This window comes from Ochotona curzoniae, unplaced genomic scaffold (genome assembly GCF_017591425.1).
Source record: "Ochotona curzoniae isolate NIBS_2020 unplaced genomic scaffold, NIBS_Ocur_1.0 contig_1274, whole genome shotgun sequence".
NCBI lineage: Eukaryota > Metazoa > Chordata > Mammalia > Lagomorpha > Ochotonidae > Ochotona > Ochotona curzoniae.
This window is the reverse complement of record NW_024465023.1, coordinates 8,057,702-8,082,874: the sequence shown is the minus strand read 5'-3', so window position 1 is coordinate 8,082,874 and position 25,173 is coordinate 8,057,702. Positions and strand designations below refer to the sequence as shown.

At 40.8% G+C, this 25,173-nt stretch overlaps 1 protein-coding gene across 1 annotated transcript in view; it reads left to right on the top strand.

Moving 5' to 3' along the window:
* Positions 1-25,173, top strand: part of CLCN5 (chloride voltage-gated channel 5) — a 165,622-nt gene that overhangs the window by 118,515 nt on the left and 21,934 nt on the right. The window contains exons 4-6 of the mRNA XM_040998660.1: positions 16,906-17,057; positions 20,758-20,857; positions 24,659-24,846. Of these exons, the coding sequence (XP_040854594.1) occupies positions 16,906-17,057; positions 20,758-20,857; positions 24,659-24,846 (440 nt within the window). The remainder of the gene's footprint in view (positions 1-16,905; positions 17,058-20,757; positions 20,858-24,658; positions 24,847-25,173) is intronic.

Sequence of the window (25,173 nt, the reverse complement as noted above, 5' to 3'; positions counted from 1 at the left end):
GCCTGTGTGGATAGGAAAGGAAATGGTACTTCAAACCCATCATCTTCCTAATACTTAGCTTCCCATAAACACTTAACCTGAGACAATGGTAGTCCTGACTGCCAGTTTTTGAACTTGGAAAAAAAAATGGCTCATCTCAAACCTACATGGAGCCATACACTCCAATTTTATTTTTTGAGTCTTTAAGATACAACCTACGATGACTGTTACAGGCTTCCTTCATGGGAAAATAAACAACTTGTAGAATGGATAGCCTTTAGTCTTTTCCTCATGTATCTCATTTTATCTTTTTTTAAGTCGTTTTTTTCAAGAATTAGAGATACTGAGAGAGACAGACAGCTCTCATCTGCCAGTTCACTCCCCCAAAATTCTGCAACAGAGAAAGGGCTGAGGCTAGAGCCAGGGGACCCCAAGAGGCAGGAACTCAATGCAAGTCACCCACATGAGTGGCAGGGACTCACCACCTGAGTCATCTCCAGCTGCTCTTCAGGGTCTACGTTAGTGCAAAACTGGAGCTGGGAATCAAATCCAGGAAATCCGATATGGACCATGGATATCTTCACTGATATCTTCACATCTAGGCTAGATGTCTTCCCCCTGTTTTTAATTTTAATAATTAGCACATACTTTATTCATATATATTTAATTTGTGCGTAATGTCCTGTCTAGGATGCCAAGATGATATGTAGTCATCAGAACTCCTTAGGTTCCTCTTGGCTGTTCCAGCTTCTCAGATTGTTCTTGCTTTAGTGATCCTTGGCAGTTTTGAGTACTGCTATGTTTTAGAATCTCCCTCCATTGGAATTTAACTTGAGTACCAGTACATTTTAGAATGTTCCTTGATTGGAGTTTAACTGATGTTTTTCCTCATGATTAGACTGCGATTATGAGTTTTGGAAGAAAGACCACAGGAGTCAAGGGCCCTTCTCATCACATCATATCAAGAGTACGTACTTTCGGCATGAATTATCACTGCTAATGCTAATCTTGGTCATCTGACTGAGGTAGTGTTTGTTAGTTCTCCATCCTAAACTTGTTACTTCTAGGCCTTCTCATCCAAGGGTATCTGACCCTGTAACCACCTGCATCTGTATTAACCTAAACTTAAGATTATTCTCTCTCTCTCTCTCTCTCTCTCTCTCTGTCTCCTTCCTTCCCTCCCTTCCTCCCTCTCTCTCTCTCTCTCTCTCTCTCAGAGAAAAGAATGCTTCAGAAACCAGGACTGGGCCAGGCTAAATCTAGCATCTGGAAACTTAGTCTATGTGTAGGTAGGTGGCAGGAAGCAGTGGCTGGAGCCATCACTTGCTGCCTTCAAGAGTGGGTATTACCAGAAAGCTAGTCTCACAAGTTGCACCCAGGAGACAAACCCAAACACTCTGATCTTTCTAATTCAAACCCATTAGCACATGGATCTGTCTAGCCTATGTCTCCTTGTTTATCTGTAACCTTCCAGCCCACCAATGACAAACCTGGCTGTTTCAGAACTGTTAACTGGTACATTCCAGGACTGTAACTAGTACCCACATCAGCAAGAATCCAGTGTTTATGCACAATTTCTTTTGTCTTTAGTCTTACAGATTCCATTCATTTCTATAGTTACTTGTCAGCACCTTCAATGAGACTGTTTCATAAATTTGTAATGGAAGATTCTTTTGCCACATCTGCAGTCCATCCTGAGATCTCCAACCTCCTATATATATATTTACTTATATATATATATTTAATTTTCATATATTACATTTCATACATTACAGTTGTATAAGTTTTGACAAATGCACATGACATTATTATGGTATTATGCAGAATAGTAATTTTACTATTAAAATTCCCCTATGCTTCACTCCTCTTACTTCCCAGGCCCTGGCCACCACTGATCTTTTACTGTTTCCATAAATTGCTTTTGTCTGGGGCCAACATTGTGGTGTAGCTGGTTAAGCTACCACCTACAATGCCAACATCCCATATGGGCACTAGTTCTGGTCTCAGTTGCTCTGACTCTGATCCAACTCCTTACTAATAATGACCTGGAAGAAGAGTGGAAGATGGTCCAAGTCCTTCCCTGCACCCCTCTGGGAAACCTAGAAGTAGCTCCAGGCCATTGTGGCCATCTGGGGAGTGCACCAGCAGAGGGAAGCTCTCTCTCTGTCTCCCTGTGTCTTTCCCTTTTTCTATATAACTCTCTCAAAGACATCATAAAAAAATTGTCTTTGCCAAAATAACACGTAAGTGGGAATCATATATGGTACATAAGCTTTCCAGACTGGCTTAAAAAAAAAGATTTAATATTTTTTTTGAAAGGCAGAGTCACAGAGAGAGACACACAAAAACAGAGATCCTCCATCTGCTGGCTCACTCCCCAAATGGCCACAATGGCTGGAGCTGAGCTACTCTGAAGCTAAGATCCAGGACCTCCCTGGGTCTCCCATACGGGCACAGGGTCCCAAGGCTTTCAGCCATCCTCTGGTGCTTTTTCAGGTCATAATTAGGGAACTGGATCAGAAGTGGAACAGCCAGGACTGCAACCAGTGCCCATATAGGATGCCAGTAACGCAAGGCAGAGGATTAGCCTGTTGAAGCACTGCCCTCCTACCACCTGACTGGCTTCTTTCAGTATGCAGATTCATCAATGTCTTTGTATGGACTGATACCTCATTCCTTTTGCTTAATATCTAGCTGTCTGGATGTGCTTCCATTTATTTATTCATTCACCTATTGAAGGGTATCTTGTTTGCTTCCTGTTTTTGGCAGTTGTGAATGAAGGTGCTCTAAAGATTTTGTGCAGCTTTTGGTGTGCACATAAGTTTTCAAATGGGGTAGATCTTGAGGCTGTGATTACTAGATGCTGTGGTAAGAGTATGTTTAGTTTTTAAAGAAATTGCTAGGCTATCTTCCAAAGTGACTACAGTTTTGCATTCTTGCCAGCAATGAATGTACATTCCTGTTACTCTGCATCCTTGGGATTATCATTGTTTGAGATTTGGGCCAGTCTAATGCTTGTGTAATAGTATCCTGTGTGATGTTTCTATAATGACAAATGATATAGGGCATTTTTTTCATTTGTTGTTTAGCATATGTAGATCTTCTTTGGAAAGTTTGGATCTCTCATACTTTTAAAAATTAGATTTTCTTACCTTTTTCGTATCTATTTTGTACCTTTGTCAAATCTATGTCTTACAAAAATTTTCTTATGTCCTCAGGGTTTGCGTTAGCCAGAAGCCAGACTCCCTTTGTAGTAGCTTTTGCAAGGCAGAAAGTTTTAATTTTAATGAAGCCTATCTTATTTTTTCTTTTTTGGATTATGTTATTGTGTCATATATAAAAGGTCATCATCAACCCTAAGATTGTGTAGATTTTATCTTTATTTTTCAGTAGTTTTATAGCCTTATATTTTTCATGCAGGTCAAAAATCCATTTTGAGTTAAGTTTTATGAGAGGTAAATCCTTTGGCTAGGTTCTCCTCTTTATATGTGTACATCCAGTTGTTGCAGCCTGGTTGTTAAACAGCCGTCCTTTCTCCATTGAATTGCTTTTGAATCTTTGTCAAAGGTCACTTGGCCATAGTTGTTTATTTCTCTCTAGTGTCTATATTCTGTTGCCTGGTCTGTGCAGCTTTTCTTTAAATAATATCATCCTATCTGGATTATTATAGCTTTATAGTGAATTTTAAAATCAAGTGGTGTGAGTGTTCAAACTTCATTCCTCTCCATCTTTATGTTGACCCTTTTAGATGTTTTCTTTTTGTATAGAAGCTGTAGAATTGGCTTGTTTTAGCTACAAAATAACTTGCTTGGGATTTGACTGAGGTTATGATCAGACTGGGAATAATGGGCATCTTAACAGTACTGAGTCATTATGTTTTCGGGGTGGGGGAATTTGGTTCAAGAGTTCTGGTGGGCTCAGAGAGACCCCCAGCTATAGTCAGTCCAAGTACTTAGCTTTCAACATGTGAGAATACAACTAAGAGATGAGATGAAAAGCAGGGCTTATTAAAAGGCACAAATGCAGTGCATTCTCAGATGGTAGTACAGGCAACTTCAAAGAGATAGAGAATTGCCCTCACGCAGGCTGTCTGGCATCAACTTTTTAAGTGTTGGAGTAGTACTCAGGGCAAGACTGTAGATTCAGAAGAGAAAGGATTTGGGCTGGGACTGTAGTGCACAAGATGGTCTCCAGGAAGATGTCTTGGCTTCTGAAACATGATGGAAAGTGAGGCTTGTAGCTGCATAATCAAGAGTAGGTATATTAAATAGGCAGGGAAACTTATGGGATTTGGGCATTGGAGATGGGTTGCTTGTTATTCTTTTCTAACATACGACATTTATTTAGATATTTGAATTCTTGAATCAAAATCTATAATTTTCTGTGTATAGAACCAGTGTATATTTTATTTTCTTCTCCTCTTCTTCCTTCTCATTATTATTTTGAGAGGTAGAAAAAGTTCCCATTTGCTGGTTCATGCTCCAAATGCTGGCAGGTCCAGGGACTCTATCCAGATTTCCCACATGTGTGGCACGGAGCCAACGACTTACTCTGCCTTCCAGAGTATCCATCAATAGGAAGAGGAGCAGGGATTCAAAGCAGGCACTCCAGTATGAAATGTGGGCACCCTAGCAGGTCAAACACTCACCTCGGGCATCCCCACAGGCTGATATGTTCTATTTTTATTTTCATTTATTTCAAAATACTTTTAAACTTATCCTGAGATTTCCTCAACCTGTGAGTTATTTGGAACTACATTGTTTAATTTCCAGGTGTTTGTAGGATTTTCCAGAAATTTTTCTTGTTGGTTTCTAAGTTAATCCATTGTATTAGGCTTTATCATGAACTGGCTGGGAGTTGGGCTCTGTTTACTGTTTGGTGTAACCAGAGGCCAGAGGTTCAAATTCCTAGTTTCTACCCTCCCTTCTTTTTTTTTTTTGTTTCTCTTTTGATTTTGGAGCTCTATTGGTGTGAGGGAAAATTATAGGGAGGTTATTTGTCTGATCTTCTGATTAAATCTCAGGGCTTTATTGACTCTGGGTACGAATTGAACGATGTTTTTCTCCAGTGGTGCAACTTTGTGTTCTTCCTGCCTTCTACTCCCTTTCCTAAATACAGCATCCCCAATATATTTCTTTGAAGCCCTGGTTCCTGTTGAGTGTGTTTCACCCATCCCCACCCCTCGCCCGCGGTCTCAAATGAGACAGCTAGGCTAAAGGTGGCTGGAGTGGGAGGACTGCCCTTCCCCCAATTGGGATAAGACTCCAAAGAATTTTTCCCTAGAGCCTTTAAATGGAGAAATTGCCGGGCCTATCTCACTAGGACTGCTCAACCCCGCCCTTAGTCAGAACCAGGTGGAGATCTTTCTGGGATCCTCACTGGGAGCACTTGGTGGTTTCTGGGTAGAGGTTCAATGTGGGAGCTGCAGTAGGACTGCTGACCACTGGAGATTCTTAAGACTCCTTAGTCCACACGAAGCCTTCAGCAGTTCATCCAACTTTCCGAGTGTTCTACTGGTTTTGGACTCCAGGCTTTTCTGTTCCAGGTAAGCAAATCTCAGTTGTGTCCCTTTTGATGGCGTGTGTCTTTAGAATTGGGAGTTGCAAGTGTCCTCTGCAACCTAGGTTATCTTTTTGAGTCCAAGAAATGTGGTTGATTTTCCAGTTTGTCCAGTCTTTTACTGTTGGAAGGATGAGAGTCGCAACTTCTAAGTACTTAGAGAAGCTGAATCTGGAAGCTCTTCATTTACTTTGCAATGATTGAAACCACTTTGAGCTCTTCTTGAAGAAAATGTAATATTTTTGAGGCCTTTTGGCATCCTGTCACTTTTGAGTGGGCCATTTTTTTTCTACCCCTCTTTGTTCTAGTTCATGACCTGTAGCAGAGAAAAGGGTTGTTGTAGTGCTGCAAGGACAGGAGCCATGGGTTTCTGGGGTCTGCGGCTACCAGGTACCCAGAAGTACTTTGCATCGCTGGAAAGTACTGCCCTCTGTTGAAAACTATCTGCCAGGATGCTGGGTACCAGTGAGGTCCTGTGTTGTCTTGTAATTCGTGGCTGAACTAGCTGATTCTCACCTTTCTTTTCTAAGCTAGGATCCTACCAGAAAGATATTCTGCAGCAACTGTGCAAAAGCTAAACTTTAAAAAGAAAAAAAAATGTGTGCATTGCTGCAAAATATATATTTTTAAACATTCATTTTTATTAGAAAGGCGGATATACAAAGAGAAGGAGATACAGAGTAAAAGATCTTGCATTCACTGGATGAGGAGCTTCTTCTGGGTCTCCCACACAGAAAAAAGATCCCCAAGGCACTGGCCATTCTCTACTGCTTTCCCACACCACAAGTAGGAAGCCAGATGGAAAGTGGAGCAACTGGGTATGATCTGGTGCCCATATGGGATCCCAGTGGATGCAAGGCAAACATTTAGCTACTGGGCCCATCGCTGCAAAATTTTTATGAAACTTTATTTTCTTTGTCAGACCAGTAGTTTAGAATGTCATACTACTATAGCTTTTAAAAATTTGTTTGTGATTTTCATGCTATTTTTATAGTATTTGGTTTTCATTTTTTTATTATTTTCAATTTATATAAAATGAGTAGATTTCACATTTTTCCTGATACAGATTTAGAATTGTAAGGGTTCCACCCCTCCTCCCTCCCTATGTCTCCCTTATTATTTTTTCCCATATTCATTCACTTCACAGTAACAAGCTAAAGTTTCTGCTATTTGGAAGTATCAAGACATAGCTAGTAGAGGAAAGAAAAAAGTGAAATTACATACAATAAATTAAAATGAAAATGGAAATACTATTGCTCATGAATATAGATACTTTCCATATACAACAGTTAATTCCCAGTATGCTAATCTCACTTATAGAGATCATGGTTTTTGTGCTCCAGTTTTTATGATCATGATTACTTTAAAATTTACTCTGTGTGGATGAAATGGTCATTTTTCTGTTCAATTATTACTTGTAGCCGTTGTCTGTATTCTTACTAAACTAACGTCTTTTTGCTTTGTACTTGTAATTAAGTCTTTTTACTGTAATGTAACTTTAAAATGTTATCCCCAAAGCTAAAATAGAGCGAGATGGAAGGAGAGTGGGAGGGAGGGAGGAAATATCATCATGTTCTTTGAAGTGCATCCACAAATCACATTGAATCTGTTAGAAACTAATTAAAAATTTGAAAAAAGAAAAAAATGTAGATAAGAAGTAGACATTTCAGAAAAATGCTGTTTGGAATTTCTCAAAGATAAAGTTCTCTCAAAAATCATTCACTACTGTATAGGAGTGACTAAAACAGTCATTGCTAAAATGGTAGAATATAAAGTTAGAAGGGAATTTAAAAATCATGGTGGCTCATATTCCCGCATTTTACAGGTGGTTGATCTGTAAACTCGCAGACATTAAGCAAGTTGCCCAAGACTACCTAAACACTGAGTTGTGCAGTTAGGATTAGAATGCATATTTTCTCACATCTGATAATTAGGCCCAATCGCCAAGACTTTCTTCTCATTCATACTCATTTAAAAACTGAGAACTCCATGTTCCTCTTAGGCTTTCCTCATGGAGTTCACCTGAAACTGCCCCCACTTTCTCTGTGGACCATCTGATGGTTTGCCTTCTGGAATATGGGTCTGCTGTTGCCAGTGACTTGTCTCTACTCTTCCTGCTGTACTTTTATTATTTTTCATTTCAAAATCATTTATATATAACACATGAACACAGCTCAGTGTGAGAGATTCAAATAATACCCATATCTACAAGATGCAGAAGTCCCCCCCACCCAGCTTACCACTTTAAAGGCCACCTCCAAAATGGATTCAATGTAATCATTCCATTTTTTTTCTCTGTCCAAATGCACATTTAAAAATATGTTGTACTTATGATTCTGTGACTTGATTTTTTTCCCATATAGTATGTCTGGGAGATTGTTTTCCATTTTGTACCTAACAGTGTACTTTCTTCCTTGTACTCTGCTCACCTAGCATTGGACACTTTCATTAGTTCCAGGTTTTTGCTACTTAGTAATAGTGCTGCAGTGAGTAATAAACATACACTGATGCATACAAGTGCCACTATTTATTTAAGGATGGCTTCCAGATGAGATTCAGTGCTTCTTTATAAAACTCATTTTTTTCTGCCCATGACATCTTCCCAGGAATCCAAGAAGGATCTCCTGACTGGTATTTTGCCTTTTGAAGCTTTTTTCCCACTAAAGAATAATTGCTGAGTTCTTCTTGCCAAGTTTTATATATATATCTATGTAGATATATATATATAAAGAGAAACCAGTGTAGACTTGGCACAGAAGAACTGAGGAAGTGCTGTTATTATTACAAATTGTTAGGTAGGGTCTTAATGGTCTAAACGATTTTCTAATCTGTGATATGTAACGTGCATTTTAAGACAACATCTTCCCACCCAGTGTGTTCCCCATTCTCTTGTCAGTCCCACGAACATGTAAGTTTGAGAAGGAATGAAGAGCAAGTAACTGACCAGGGGGCTGTTTTCTGCACGCAGATAGCCCTCTTAAGTCACTGTGATTCAGTGGGAGCCTGCTCTGCAGATACCAAGCCTAAGTTCTGCTCTTTGTCCCAATGCTAATAACTGTGGTATTTAGCACCTTGACTCCGTTGGTGGTGAGAGTTTCCATTATAACTGGGTTGGGGCAGGGCAACCCAGATTAGAGGAGATGTTGGGAGCACGAGGAATAAAAAAGACTCTAAGCACATATAACCCAGTGAGAGAGAGAGCTGTAGCCAGTAGGAAACAAGGAGTCAGAAGTTGATGTTTGAATCCATATATCTGATTGTTTCTAAGCTTTCCATGTCCATTTCTTTTTGCCATGCCCAGCCCTCCTATATTCTCATGTCTTTCAAGCTTTGTTTCAGTAGTATATATCATAAATTTGTAGCAGTTTTTGCAATTCACTTACCCAGAGCCCTCACCATCCCTTTGCTTAGCTCTCAGCATAGTTAGAATGGAATTTTTTTTCTTTCTTGTTCTTCCTGTGTCTTAGCCAACATCACATTTTCAACTGCTGTGCATAGGAGCCAGATCAGTCTATCCCTAAAGGAAATTGAGGCAGGGATAATACCCAGAAACATCTCAGCTACTAAATCATTAGATTGGATGTCAGACATAGCACTGGAAAAGTGTCCTGCAACCTCCTAGTGGTCTAGCTGCTGGATCATGGGAGAGTTCTCTGAGGCTCTACAGGGTATGGTAAGGGGGCAGAAAGTTCTCAGGAAAGGGTAGTTATCTAACTACAGCTATAGAGATAGTTCAGTATTTAACAACCAGTATGGTATATAGTTGGGTACCAACAGCATTGTCATTAGAGGAGTCAATAGGTAAAGCTGTTGTGTGCAGCCTTGACATCCCATATGGGAGCTGGTTCAAGTCCCAGGTGCTCCACTTCTAATAAAGATCCCTGCTACTGCACGTGGAAAAGTAGGTTCTCAGGCCCCTGTGTGCACCTGGGAGACCTGGAGGAAGCTCTTGGTCCCTGGCTTTAGCCTGGCCAATCCTAGTCATTGCAGCCATTTGGGGAGTGAACTAGTGGGTATAAGATTCTGTCTTTAAAAGAAAAAAAGATTCTGACTTTCTTTCTTTCCTATATCCCCTCATCTCCCTCTGTTTTTCTCTAACTCTGCCTTTCAAAAGATAGTGTCCCAGGAATTAACCAACATCACACATTAATATAAAAATGGTCCAAGGATAGTTTCCAGGGCTTAGATGGGAAGGGCTAATCCACCAACTTTTTTTGGGGGGGGGGGAAGGTTATTGGGTTATTGGGTTTGGGTAAGTGGGAAAGCGAAATAGAAGCAAAATTGAGGCACAATTTGCCTGAGAGAAAGGTTCTACAACTGTTGACTAATTGTTAGGGCTACCACTGTAATGTATTCTCAAATGTGTAGGTGAAATGAAATGTGAAAGAGTTTATGACTTAGTGGAAGACATAGAGTGGACCAAAGCCCCGTAAGGAGGGAGGGTGGTAGAACAGATACAGGAGCGAGATGTGGCATATAATAGGCTCTCGGTATTTGGTGCTGAAGGAAGGTTAAGTTTCAATGTCCATAGGCAGAATAGCTGCTCATGTACATGAGGCAGTGTTGAATTTTTTTATAGCTGTGGTTCCAGCCTTGCGAAAATACAATGTTTGCCTGTGAAACTGAAATTCACTCTTACAAGGGACTATTTTCAAGTCCTTTCTGCATACTGATAACCCTGTCCCATTTCTTTGAGTGCTTATTTATTTCCTTAAGCTGTTGGCAATAAGTGAACTCTCCACTCCTCTTACACAGCTGAGAGATTTCTACATACAAGGTCTGTGCCTGAGGTTTCATTCTATCGGCTTTTCCCTTGTGCGTTTTGTCAGTGTTTAACTAGCAAACTTAATCAGTTACTGTTCAGCGCTGCTCCCCCCCCCAACCCCCAGGTAAATGTCTAATGGGGTGTATTGGTATGGAGTTGAAATAAACATTGACATTTCTTTTCCTGTATTTCAAGGAGTTTTCCAGTTTTAAGCATCATGTGATTTTTAGGAAAAAAAAAATTAGAAAGTGATTTCCATGTTGGAAATAGGTTAAATGCATTCATTCACACGCCTCCTCATTCAAGCAGTGTGTTTCTAAGGACCCACTGTCAAGTATTTAGGCCTAAGTGTAGCCCACAGGGAAAGCTGTTTCAGTATTGACTTCTTTTTCTCACTGGTGTATTCTGTGTTTTTCCTGGACTCAAGGTGATGAAAATCAGCCTTTCGGGGCTTTTGTTTTTCCCCTATCATTCAAGTTAAGTTCTAATTGTACTTCAACATGAATCATCTTCTTGTTAGAGCATTAGGTTATTTTATCTGTAATGTTCAATATGCCCATAAATATTGCTTGAGATAAGCCTTACTTTTTTTTTCCTGTACCAGCAAAATCCTAGGTCCACCCAAGTGCCACAATGCCATTTAGATGCACTGTTTCATTTTGATCTGCTTTCATGGTAATGTATTTATAGGCCAGAGGATTCATTCTTTAATGCAGTGTTTTTAAAAAGCCTTTTGTGTTTTCTTACCGAGTCTGTACCTCACTAATTTGCTCTGAATGGGTAGATACCTATGCCATCTTCCTGGTCACCAGGCTTTATAATTTTCTCTTTGTACATTTAAAAGTGATAAGAAAACAACTAGATGTGGAATATGATCAACAGTTGAAGTTATTTGTCATAAAGTTGTATTTGGGCACACTGCTGAATAAGTACAATTTAGTCCCTCTCATTGATGAAGCCTAAACTGTGCAGCTTCTTCAGAAAGTCCATTCAAAATGTATATTAAAAAATCAGGAGGTCTGGTGATCAAGCCACTGCCTGTGACGCTCCCATGTTTGAGTCCAGTTGCTCTACTTCTGATATACCTCCCTGCTAATATACCTGGGAAAGCAGAGGAAGATGGCTCAAGTGCTTGGGCTCCTGCACCCATGTGAGAGACTTGCATGGAGTTCTGGGTTCCTGGCTTCCACCTGGACCCAACTGCCCATTTCAACCATTTGGAGAGTGAACTGGCAGATGGAAGCTCTCTCTCTCTTTCTCGCTCTCTACTTCTGAAATAAAATCTTTGAGACAAAAGAAAAAAAAGTATGTATTTCCAAATTGTTGCAAATAAATAAGCTTGTCTTTTTTTTTAAAAAAAAGAAAGATTTATTTATTTTTATTACAAACTCAGATATACAGAGAGGAGGAGAGACAGAGAGGAAGATCTTCTGTCTGATGATTCACTCCCCAAGTGAGCACAATGGCCAGTGCTGCGCTGATCCCAAGCTGGGAACCAGGAACTTCTTCTAGGTCTCCCACGCAAGTGCAGGCTACCAAAGCATTGGGCCGTCCTCGACTGCTTTCCCAGGCCACGAGCAGGGAGCTGGATGGGAAGTGGAGCTGCTGGGATTAGAACCAGTGCCCATATGGGATCCCGGTGTGTTCAAGGTGAGGACTTTAGCTGCTAGGTCATGCCACCGGGCCCTAAGCTTGTCTTTTAATTCCAATTTCCATGAACTTTTAAAAGCACCTTTTTAGTAGTGGTGTCATTATCATAAATGTCATACATTTTAGAATGTTTTATTTTGTTACTGTAAATATTATAATGAATGTTTTAAAATTTCCCTGGTCCATGTTTGTGCCAAAGGTCACTCAGGGGCCTTCATGGACTTAAAGTTCTCAAAATCTTGTGGGAGACACTGACATTTTAGAAATTGAGAGATGTTTTTCTCAGATCTCTGTTCCAGGAAAGTAACTGTCCTTATCCCAAAATATTAATTCTGCTGTTGGATTTTAAATCATGGAATGGATGGAAAATTTGTATTTTGTCATTTTGTTCCCATAACATCAGCTGACCTATGCTGGGCAAACTGCATAATGAACATATGCTAGAGTATATACAAATTTGATAAAGCAGGGACCAAATGGTAGAAATGAATAAAAGAAATGCATAGAGTCAATCTTTGAATACTGGTGCTTCCTTTCTGAGTTTATTTTAAAAATTACTTTTATTTGAAATAGATGGAGGGAGGGGTAGAGAGAGAGGAAGAGATAAAGGGAGAGAGAAGAAAGGTAAAGATTTTCCATTCATTGGTTCACTCTCCAAATTCCCACAACAGCCATGATTAAACAGGAGTCCAGAACTCAGCAGGATCATGGGTACTTGATCTGCTGCCTCTCAGGGTGTACAATAATGGGAAGCTGGAATAAGAAGTGGAGCTGGATTCAAACTGAGGAACTCTGAGATGGGATGCAAGTACCTTAACCACCATGCCATATGTCACCCCCCAGTACCTCGTGTCTTAATCTAAATTATAATTACATCTCATTTTGGCATGAGGACTGCATCACAGTTAGGAACCCTCCAGCTACTAAAGGAACTTTCAGTGGAATAAAAATGTCCTTTCTTTCAAAGCACTGATATAGCTTTTGAGAAAAAAAAAAAAAAAACAGATGAACTTTTCAAGTTACCCCACCCACCCCCCAAAAAGAGGGAAGGTCTTTGTTAAGGTGGGTGTAAAAAACCCAGTCTGCTGAAATGCGGAACTCCCTAATGAGGTAAGTCTTATTAGATAATGTCAGTGATTTTTGCAGTATCCTTCAGATAACCATAGTTTAAATCCCATTTAATAAATCACAAATTTGAAGTAGGATTATGAGGTTGAACATGTTATCCTTTCAAGTAAGATATACAAACTTGTTTCTAAAAGTTGAATCCCATCAGACCAGCCACACTAGGGCCACAAATGCCTTTTGCTTCTTACACGTATTGTAACTCATTGCCATCGATATTGTCAGTTTTCACTTTGCTTTAATTCCACTCATTAATGCTCTGTTAGATCATCAGGGGCAGGAGATACCGTGATTATGCAGGGCTGAAAGCATACAGGTTTTGTACAATATCTTGCGTTTTGTGAGGCTTTGTTGTGTAAACATTTTGGGATGTATCAGGCCTTTAGAGTTGATGAGAGTAATAACATCCAAGAGCCCTACATTTAGGGTCCAGCTAGTGGAGTGCACTGAGATTGGGTTAATGTTTAATAGGGGCTGATTCACTTAGGGAGTTGGTAGACAGCAGTTTTATTTATTTATTTATTTATTTATTTTCACTGGACTGGCCTTTACTGCACAATTAATCAAGTCCTGCTGAAACAAATAGTCTTAGGAAACCAGTTGGAGGAAAGCAACACCTTGAAAGCAGTGGGTTCATAGCAGTAGATTTATTGTCAGGACTGCAACAGCTGCCTTCAGCCCAGTTGGATTAACAAGTATCTGAGTCGCTCTTGCTTTCAGGACAGAGTACTGCTCCTAAGGAAAAAAGCCCATTTTCTTGATTGTACTCTGGGTTTCCAAAGTGACTAGAGGCAATTACAGAGCTGACCTTGTATGATAAGCTCATCTGTGGTTTCGTTTTTCATTGTTTTCTTTCATTGTAATGTGCACATAGAGCAGAAGACATAAAACGTGGGTGTGCTTTAAAGAATCATTAAAAAGTGAGCCCTCAGGTGACCAGCACCCAGGACCAGTGCAAGGGCCAGCCTTCCCAAGACTTATTCTTTCCAGGCACCGCTCTGGGAGGAGACCCTGGCCACCCTCTGCTCTGGGTAGGATACATTTGTGTCATAAAATGGTATCAGTGGATTTGCCTGATTTTGAACACATAGGGATGGAGTAATAGTGTTATGCCCCCTTTTCCATCTGCTGTTTTTCGCTTGGCATTATGTTTGTGGAACTTATTGTTGTTTTTTTTTTTTTTGATACAGATTATGACTACCCAGTGTTTTGGGTTTTATTTTTTTAAAGCCTTTTCTGTGTTTGCTCCCTTCCTGTTTTTGCCTAGGAATCCTGTAACTCTAAAGCTTTTGGATCTTTGTGTCTCACCTTCTGAGACTTCCTGCTAGATGAGGTCTGACAGCTAAATCTTATCTGGATCTTGGTTTCCTGAGCTCACCTGACTCTGCCCAGGTCGATGGCCGTGCTTTGTATGAGCCTACATCTTTAAGGCTTTGGTGCTCTGTTAAAAATCTGCCTTTCTCCAAGGCTGGTCCAAGGGTCTGGTCACGTGACGCCGACAGTGACATCACACTCTGACCGCCGGGAGCCCTGGTGCTTCTTGAGGTGGCGTTTGTTGCTGTGAAAAGGCAGAGAACGCAGCAAGTGCCCTTCTAAAGCACTCCGGTGCACGGGGCTGCTCCTGCCAAAAGCTTCGCCTAAATGAGCAAATGCGGGCCGCCAAGGTGATTTCTTTCTTGAGGCAGACAAGCAGAAAACTGTGATTGAAGGTAAGCAGACCTGAGCCCGTGGGAGGAAGCATGCCCCCCCACCCCTCTCCGGGAGAAGGGGTTCTGAAGATGAGTCGCTTGGCAGTCTGTGGGATTCTAACCCTTGCCTGCCCTTTGCCAGCGGCCGCGCTGCTGAAGCAGACCCACTACAAAGGAGGAGGATGCAGTGCTCATGTTACTTAGTGATGTAATAGGATTCTTTCTTTCCTGCTAGGAAGCTGTTGCAGCTCTTCATTTTGCGTTTCAGAGTCTTCAAAACTGGGAGCCTCAGTTGATAGATAGGGTGACATGGCTGGCTAGCAGATGCGTTTTAAAATCACTTTCACAAAATCTCTCCCTCCCCCACCCTGCTTCTGAAAGGAGAACTCTTAAACCCAAGCAAATTCCACTGAAGCATTAACCTGCCCTAAAAAGTACATTGCTTTAGTGCCCTGTGTTCACCCATCAGTTTTTGACCTGGGAATTGAAACAGCTTCGTTTCCTGTCCCCCGTATACTCACCCCCGCCCCCACCCCCACATACTTTATTCTTTTCCTTTGCTTATTTTCTAGTTGGCTTCCCCCCGCCCCCCCCCCCCAAGCTCCCAGACGACACACAAAGCTTTCATCTTTATCAGCATGACACTGACATGATAGGAAATGCTGGGCTGGTGATTCAGCAGCCATCCATTTTACAGCCAGGTACCAGTGAAGATAGGGAAGGGACTTTGGCTTGGGGTTTTAAGATTAACTTATTGGCTTCCTCCACTCTACCTCCCCACCCCTCCCCCACCCTCTGGATGGTTTGTACTCTGCTGAGCTTTTCTTTTCAAATGTGTACCTTGCTTGTAAACGGTGTGCTGAAGACTTAACTGTTGGGAAGCCAGGTACAGTTTGGGTGTTCACTCACATTTACCCCACGAGAGTACTCAAGTTGTCTGGAGTTTATAGGAAAGATGGAGATTTGGATAGACGGGGGAAAGACAGTCGGGTGCAGACCATTGGGGCCTTCTCAACAGAGGGGTTCATTACCAAACCATATGGCTGAATCCTTGTCCCTGCCAAGGTTGGGGCTGGGAATGTGAGCCTTGGCCAGGGGAAATTGAATGATGACATTATTCTGTATTTTTCCCCAGTTGTGCATATGCATAAATTCCCCACTGCTGTTTTGCATTTTGTGTGTAAATGGCACAACATTCCCTTAGATGATATTGCAAAATACTCCAAGCGAGTGTGTAACCTTGTGCGAATGCAAGTGCTAAGTTTTAAAACTTCCCCTGCCAGGTATTTTGCTGATATTTGCTGAGCCTTAGATATGTACAAGACACTGTGGACAACAAGACAATGATGAATCAGATACAGGGCTACCAGCAGAGAGTTTTCAGTCTTGAGAGGAAGATAAAGCACATACGCCTATGTAATTGTAATGCAAGTGTTAACAAAGCTAAGGCGAGACTAGCAACTCTTCTGGATAGGCAAATGGATATATTCAGGTGAAGGGTCAGGAAGGGACGGTTCATCCCTTAGCCATGCACTGATTTTTAACTGTCTACTCAGGTTTTCATCTGTTCAGGCACTCATGGAAAGAGTCTCTACAAGCCCTGTACGTCAGGGCTCAAAGTCTGATACCTACTGAAGAGGAATGTGTACATTCCAGCCAGCTTAACTCTTCAGGAGGCCAACTTGCTGTCTTTGGAGTCCTTTCGGGCAAAAATCACTTCATAGGATTGAATCACTGCCTTATAAATATAAAATGATTCGTGATGTGATCTATCTGTAAAGACCTTGAACCATTTTGTCTCTCTTCCATAAACTGAAATACCAAAGCTGGCCCAAGCTCCTTCCTGTCTTCTGTTTCATAAATCCCTTCTCATTGCACATCAGCTTCTGTCATTTCATTCTGTTGTCACTCTTATCTGTCCCTTTCCATTCACACTGCCTCTAGCTGCTCGACCACAGAAAATTCTGAATGCGATGCATGTTCACATAAAGTGACTATATTTCTTTGTCATCACACCCTGATTGGGTCGCCTAATAGTTTAAGAACTCTTCTGTTGAAGCTCAGAAAGGAGATGTTAAACACGTTCAGCGGGTCCAGAGTATTTTGCAATATCTAATGCCTATTTCCTGTTCACCACAGAGGACAAGTCATACAATGGTGGAGGAGTAGGTTCTTCAAATAGGATCATGGACTTCTTGGAGGAGCCAATCCCTGGAGTAGGGACCTATGATGATTTCAATACAATTGACTGGGTGAGAGAGAAGTCTCGAGACCGGGATAGGCACCGAGAGGTAAGACAAAGTATGGTACACAAGTAAGTACTAGGAAACACTAATGGAAGAAGTTGAAGACACGTATTCTTTCTTTTCTCCAGCCCTGGATGTGGCTACATATGGTTTCTGTAGGCAATGTAAGGGTTTTTTGTTTGTTTTTAGAAGCATCCTACATAGGATTTTTAAATACTATTTTTTGAAAAATTTTATCTTTAGTGATGACTTATCTCCTATATGAAATAGTTGAAAAATGATCCTTACAGTCCTTAAATCAATAGACTTGCCTGTGCAGATATGAAAACAGGCTTGGAGGAGGGTAACAAATGTCTTCTTCCCCTTTCATGTTTGCCTTTATGATTTTCCCCTTGAATGTGGATTTTTAAAACTAAGAAAAGTAAGTGAACTCCTTTTAAAGGAATAAAACATGAAAGTCTGAGTGTCCTAGTGTTTACAGGAGCATACAGGACAGACCCCCTGAGATTATGGTTCTCATACAACTATATAAGCAAATATAGTAATGCATTCTATTTTGCCAAGACCAATCAAATTTAAGTTAAGGACATGAATTTGTTGAAGAACATTTGCCTTTTGTGTGTTACTTTCTATTGTTTAAGTTAGGGAATTATTAGGGTAGGCAACTGTTTTAGCTGTTACTAAGCCACCAATAAGGACAACCAAGTATGTAGCTTTGGTTCCTGTCCCTGGCTCTTGACCGCAGCTTCCGGTTAATACAGATCCTGGGAGGTAGCAGGTGATGGCTGAAGTAGTTGAGACTCTACCCATCCATGTTGGAGACCTGAGTGAGTCCCTGGCTCTTGGCTTTGACCCAGGTGTTGTTAGGGCTTGAGAAGTAAACTACCAAATGTATCTCTCCCTCTCTCTCAAATAAATAAGTAAATAAATAAAAAGTATTTTCAAATAAATAAATTAGGGAGTCCCAACTTACTGTTTGTGTAAGGACTGCGCACAGAAGCTATTTTTTTAAAAACTGGGTACCACCCCTAGCCCCAGAGATTTGTTCATTCTTTTACTATTTCTACTTAGAGTCCAAACTTAAAATATAATTTTAAAAAGATTTATTTATTTATTGGAAAGTCACATATACAGAGAGGAGGAGAGACAGAGAGGAAGATCTTTTGTCCGATGATTCACTCCCCATGTGAGCGCAACAGCCGATGCTACGCCGATCCGAAGCCAGGATCCACGAACTTCTTCCAGGTCTCCCACACGGGTACAGGGTCCCAAGGCTTTGGGCCGTCCTCGACTGCTTTCCCAGGCCACAAGCAGGGAGCTGGATGGGAAGTGGAGAAGCCGGGATTAGAACCGGCGCCCATATGGGATCCTGGTGCTTTCAAGGTGAGGACTTCAGCCACTAGGCCACACCACTGGGCCCTAAAATACAATTTTTAACAATTTATTTATTTTATTTGAAAGTTAGAGTTACAGAGGGAGGGAGAGACACAGAGACTCTTCTACCTACTGGTTCACTTCTCTAATAGCTGCAATGACCAGAGCTGGCCTGGTCCAAAGCTGGGAGCCAGGAGATTCTTCCAAGTCTCCCGCTTAGGTGTGAGGGTCCAATGTCTTGGGCCATCTTTCCCTGCTTTCTCAGTTCATTAGCAGGGAGCTGGATCAGAAGTGGAGCAGCTGAGATTTGAACCAGTCTCTTATGGGATGCTTTCACTATAGGTAGAAGATGAGCTTTCCACTCCGTGTAGTAGACCCTACAATATAATTTTCTATATTTTATTTAATTTTTTCAAAGATTTATTATTTTTTTACTTGAATATTATGAGTTATAGAGAAAAGGGGGGAGAGAGAGAGAGATCTTCCACCAACTGGTTCACTCCCCAAATGGTCACAACAGCCATGGCTGACCTGGTCTAGAGCCAGGAGCTTCTTCTAGGTTTCCCATGTGGGCATGGGGACCCAAGGCCTTGATCAACCCTCTTTTGATTTCCCAGACCTTTACTAGGGAGATGGCCTGGAAGTGGAGCAGCTGGGACATGAACCAGTGCCCATAGGGAATGCTGGTACTAAAAACAGTGTTAGCCTTGTATTCTACTGCACTGGCTCCAACTATAATTTTTTCAACAGTTCTTTTTAAAAATAAGCAATCAAAAGATTTGTTTATTTGAAAAGCAGGGTTAAAAAGAGAGGAGAGGCACACACAGAGAGAGGGAGATCTTTTATCCATATATCCCTCCTCAAATGGTCACAATCGCTGGAACTGGGCCAGGCCAAAGCCAGAACCCGGAACTCCATCCAGCTTCTCACATGGGTGGCAGGGGCCCAAGCACCTGAGCTTAAAATTTGATTAGCAAGCTGACCTTATTCTCCTTCCTCCTGGAGGTCATGGTTTCCCTTTCACAGAGCCAAGCCAATCTTCAGAGCAGTCAGGTGGGGAATGCCTTTCATGTGTAAGCCTTTGCCAGTTCCTGGCTGCTTTTCTCATGACCACCTGCACTCAAGAGCCAGGTTGTTCCAGGTACAGGTTTGGAGAAATTCCTTCTTGTTGAACTTATAGTAAATCTATGGAATTATCACAACTTAAACAGGTGATTTCTAGAAAAAGTGCTATGTTTTCTGTTAAGATTTTTTGCCATTAGGAAACTCATGCATATACTCTTTGTGCTGTATTGTTTCATTGTGAAGGCTTTGGAATTAGAATCTTAGTGACATTAGAACGTTGATCCATAATCTAGGGTTTAGTTTGTCATCAGTTGCATATTGAGACTACTGTCTAAATTGTGAAGGTCACCTGTGGTGGGACAAGGCGCATTTCCCATCAGATTGCATCTGAGACAAATGATGCCAATTAATAGCAATTCAAAACCAATTAAAGAGTACTTATTGCATGTTCCAAGGAGTCTTTTCGAGCATTAATTGTTCTTTATCAGAAAAGATTTGATGCCACAGGGGAAATTATAGCCCCATTCATTTTAGCACTGAAATTTCCCCAGGTCAAAATTTTTAAACTACTTTTGAAATTTTTATAATAATTCATGATTATTTGTGTTATTGCAAAACATGAAAATGTGGTATTTAAGTCACTGTTTCAAGGATAAGAAATAGAGAAGTGAAAAGCACCAGTGATGAAGTCATTGGAATGCTAGTTTAAAAAGTATGGGCAATGAAGTGTTAAATTGGCCAGGCCAGGATCTGAATCATAAAACTTTGGGTGCCATCTTAGGTGGCCTCAGCTGTTACCAACAGGTATGTTTCTGAAAATGAAAGATGTGTCATTGATTTCATCAGTATCTGCAATTAATATATAATTAGGAGTGTGTAGGATCAAATATGTCTGACCCAAACTATAGGCCAATGTAGTAAGCCTCCAATTACATTGTCATTCACATAAAGCCAAGTTTGTTTGTCCTTTGGCAAAGATTTAAACTGTGTGTCGTGCAAGACCATCCTTGGAGTATCTGATGTCCAGAATACAAAGGGATCCCCAATTGATGCTAGAAATGAACAGCTTTGAAGGGGGAACTCCCTGACACAGGCCCATGTAGACAAGATTGTACCTGAAGGTGGGGTTTAATAAGTTTCAGAAGTCTGGGAGAAAATAACTCCTCAAAACATTTTAGGAGAAGGTAAGTCTTGATTGGTCTCTACTCCCACGTAATTGTTTTTGTATTATTTTACTGACCTGTTTTGAAGTAACAAAAGGAAGTCTATAGATAGAATATACCAATGTTTTCTCATTTTCCTCTAGATTACCAATAAAAGCAAGGAATCGACCTGGGCCTTAATTCACAGTGTCAGTGATGCCTTTTCTGGTTGGTTATTGATGCTCCTCATTGGGCTTTTTTCAGGTATGATACATCTTGTGAGTTTTTAAAGTCAAATCTCCTAGTGTGCTGATACCCTGCCCTTCCAAGTCATGAACTGACTTGGTGCTGTATTTTTCTAGTTTCCTACATGAAATGAATTGCTGGTGAGCCTTTCAGAAGTCCAATGTTTCCATTCTCTTAAGATTTATTTGTTTTTATTAGAAAAGCCAATTTACAGAGAGGAGAGACAGAAAGATCTGCCAGTTCACTCCCTAAATCATCACAGCAGCCAGAGCTGAGCCCATCTGAAGCCAGGAGCTTTCTCTAGATTTCCCATTCAAGTTCAGGGCCCCAAGGCTTTGGTCCATCTTCCATTGCTTTTCTAGGCCGTAAGCAGGGAGCTGGATAGGAAGTGGAGCAGACACGACATGAACTGGCACCTATATGGGATGCTGACACTGGCTGGTGGAGGATGAACCAATTAAGCATCATGTCAGGCCCCCTTCCCCTCAATTTTCTGTTTGTAAAGGAGCCTTACTAATGCCTGCATCACTTATGTTCAACAGTAGGGAAATGCACCTCGGCTGTTTTTGTTTTTGTTTTTGTTTTTGTTTTTTATGCAATGTGATAGAGTACCCATTTGAAGGATACTCAGTTCAATGCTTGCCTTGAAAAAGAGTCCTTCTATTCTATGGAAAGCTGTTTTTGTTTTGTTTTATTTGTTTTAACCACATCCTGCATGATGCTTAGGAAGGATGTGGAAAAGGCTTCCTGAAACATTTTGTAAGATGCTTCTTAAACATATACTCTCTCCTTTGGGGCAAGGTATGTAATATATGGCTCATGCGCTCATAGAGCTTATCGTCTTATCCTTTTATGCTAGCTGAGGGGTGGGATGGTACCATCTGCTCCCTGAATGCTTCACCTACACCTCTATCACTGCAAATAATGCATGAAGAGCATCCTGCATCTAAAACACTTGCGAGCATAGGTGTATTGGATTTTGACATTATTACCTATATAATATCTTATGGATGAGACCTAAAGCTAAGCATGAAATTCATTTATATATATCATATGTACTTTATATTATTACACATAGCCTGAAGGTAAATTTCATACTTTAGTGCACGTGTATTTTGATTGAGACCCATCACTTGAGATCATGTGTGGAATTTTCCACTACTTGTAGCACGTTGAGACTTAGTGAGATTCTGATTTTTCATTTTGGGATTAAGGAGACTTAACCTATATATGCAGTCTAAGACTAGTATTTTTGTGTATAAATACAGCTCTAAAACAAGTTCCCAAGCAGGCTTCAAGCAGAGTCAAACAGAGTCAAGGATGCCAGGCAGAGATGCCAAGAGATGTGTCCTTATGACATTAAAAGATGAGACCTAGGAAGATCTGGGTTCTTGAGCTGAACTAGAAGTAGCTAGAAAACTTGGAGTAGAAAATGGCAGTGAGCCACACAATATTCACTTTTAGGCTGCTAAGATTTGAATCCCAGCCCGCAACTGCTTGCTAGTTTTGTGGCTTTTGGCAAATGTGTTCACCCCTGGAAGGTTTTGTTTACTTGCCTATAACATGAAGATAATGAAAGTATTTACATGAAAAGTTTGCTACTACTACTGCTATTAAAAATAATAATTTATGAACCATGGAATGGACAGCAAATGAGAAATGGCTCATCTATAGCTGAATTTTCAAAAGTTGCCTAAACCAGGGGTTGACAGACTTTATAAAGGAGCCAGACAGTAAATATTTTAAGATTTGTGAGCCAAATGGTCTCTGATGAAAGTAGCCACAGACCATAAGTAAACAAAGGAGCATAACCGTGGCTGGAAAACCTTTACTTAAACATACAGGATGGAGGCAGGATTTGACCCTGGGGCCATGGTTTGCCAGCCCATGGCTTCACGTGTTAACTCTGCCCTTCCTAGCTCTTAAGAGAGGAGAGAACCCGATCTGGCCCATTTGGAACTGGCTGCTAATGGACATGGGGAATCTGTGATCCTAAGTGCTGCAAAGAGCTTGAGGAGGAAGAAGTCATATGAGACAAGGTTATACAGGATAGCACAAAAGGAGATTAGCAGCCTTGGAAAAGATATGTCAGATAAACCTAAGGAGCCAAGTTTCAAAGGAACACAACCAGGGTCGATGTTGAGGTTGTCATTGGGAAGTGAGGAGAGGCAAGTGTTTGAAATGGCAACAGGGAAAGGGGGTGGTGGCATTTTACTTTTTAAGCAAATGGAAACTTAATAAAATTGATACCCAAAGAAGAAAGATTCAGCTGGCAGAAGGAGGAGGGGAGATGACAGTGTTAGGTAAAATAAGGCATACACACATGAAACACCCAGAAATTAAACCAAATGTAACAAAGTTTATGTGTTGATTTTCTGAATCCAGGCAGTAAGTACAATAAGAGTCACAAGAGAAAGCTGAGGGCTAGAGCAATCAAATCTAGATGTCCAAAGTGTGCTAGATTTGACTAGGTTGTTCAAGTATGTAAACAACCTGGGCTAACACCATTAGCACATGACATGGCCTCCCGCCGGGTGGAATGCAGGCATAATAGCCTCAATTTTTCAATGTATTTCTTGTCACTAGGTGGTCGGTGAATATTTTTCTTTCTATGTACACATAGGCTATTTTGTTTTTAAGCATTGGGGAGCAACAATAGAAGCAGTGTGTCTTAAGGCAGGAACAGTCTGGAAATTCAGAGGCTGTGAATTTTATGATGGCTTTACTTTTTCCCTAATGCATGATTCTGGGCCATTTAGTTTCTCTATGCCAGTGATTCTTCATCTGAGTGAGAAGGCCAGAATCCGTATTATGGAAACTGTTTCAGTGCTGGCAACCTGTGGCCTCAGTTCATTATTCATGTCCTCATCATTTTCAGTGGTGAAGGTCATGTGTATAGCATTGTATGCTCCATGTCACTAAGAACATTTCAGATTGTTTTTCATTTCCTGAGTTCCACAACCTTTAACTTGTCTACCACATCCTCTCCCCCTCCATGTACACCATAGTTTGTGCTTTTCCAAATCTGATTCCCTTATCCCTGAATGTCTTCCTGCCATAGATCAAATTCTCTCAAAATCCTGCCACCAAGGCCCTGTCTTTCTCCCCATAGTCATCTGCTGTCCTCCCCAACCCTTCTCAAGTAAATATCATGAAACATTCCTCAGTATGGGCAGTTTACTTTGTCTCAGTGTTGGGTAGCTAGGGAGTGTAGAATAGTCTTTGATCAACGTTACTATGCTCATGGATCTGTATTCTTAATCTTTTGTCATAACAATGCCTTCATCATACAAATTCAGCCTAAAGACAAACCTACTAATCTCTTGCAACCACTGAGCAATTTTGCCTTCCTCCAAAGTTCCTGTTAAAAATTTCACAGATGCAAGTATTTAATTCAGAACTAGTAAGTGGATCTCAAACAGAATGTCAGAAAGAAGCTGAGATGGAATGAGAAAGTAGGAGGGTACTTCAAAAAGTTCATAAAAAATGAAATTAAAGAATAAATTTCTTCTGATCTTCCAGTTTCTTATAATCCACATATTATTTGATCATAATTTTCATCAGCTTTCTGAAGACTTCCTCATATGCATGGATTTAAAATTTTCTCCATAGTGCTTGCTTTGGCAGCACATATACTAAAATTTTCTCCCTCAAGGTAAATTTATCTTAATTGAATTTTCTATAAACTTTTTGAAGAACCCTTGAATACACCTTTTTGGTTCCTTTCCCCACCTTTGTCCTGACGAAGGTTGTTCTGATTCCTGAAGAACAATTTCAGAAATCTGCTTGAATTTTGGCCTTTGCTCCTTTCCAAATCAGGTTCCTTAGCTGGTTTGATAGACATCTCTGCTCATTGGATGACAGACTTGAAAGAAGGCATATGCACAGGAGGATTCTGGTTTAACCACGAACATTGTTGCTGGAACTCTGAGAATGTCACCTTTGAAGACACAGACAAATGCCCAGAATGGAATAGCTGGGCCCAGCTTATCATCAACACTGATGAGGTAACACCTGGAACCACTGCCTTTGACTCTTCATGTTAACTTTATTTCTTATCCTGTATGAAGGCGTTTGTGGAATCTTTTGCTGCTTTCCTGTTCACAAAAAAAGGGAACCGGTGCCAGCTGCTTTCTTCTGTGGTTTAAGTTCAACCCTACTTCCATCCCTTCTGACATATGGAGTGGCTTGATGCTTATATTTAGAGTTGTTTTTAAAAAGACTGGTTTTTCTTCTTAGCACATGGAATGACTGCATTTATTTTTCCATGATTACAGTCAAGATGTCAACAGGTGAACTCTAATTTTTGACAAAGGACGGAGTAGGTTAAAATG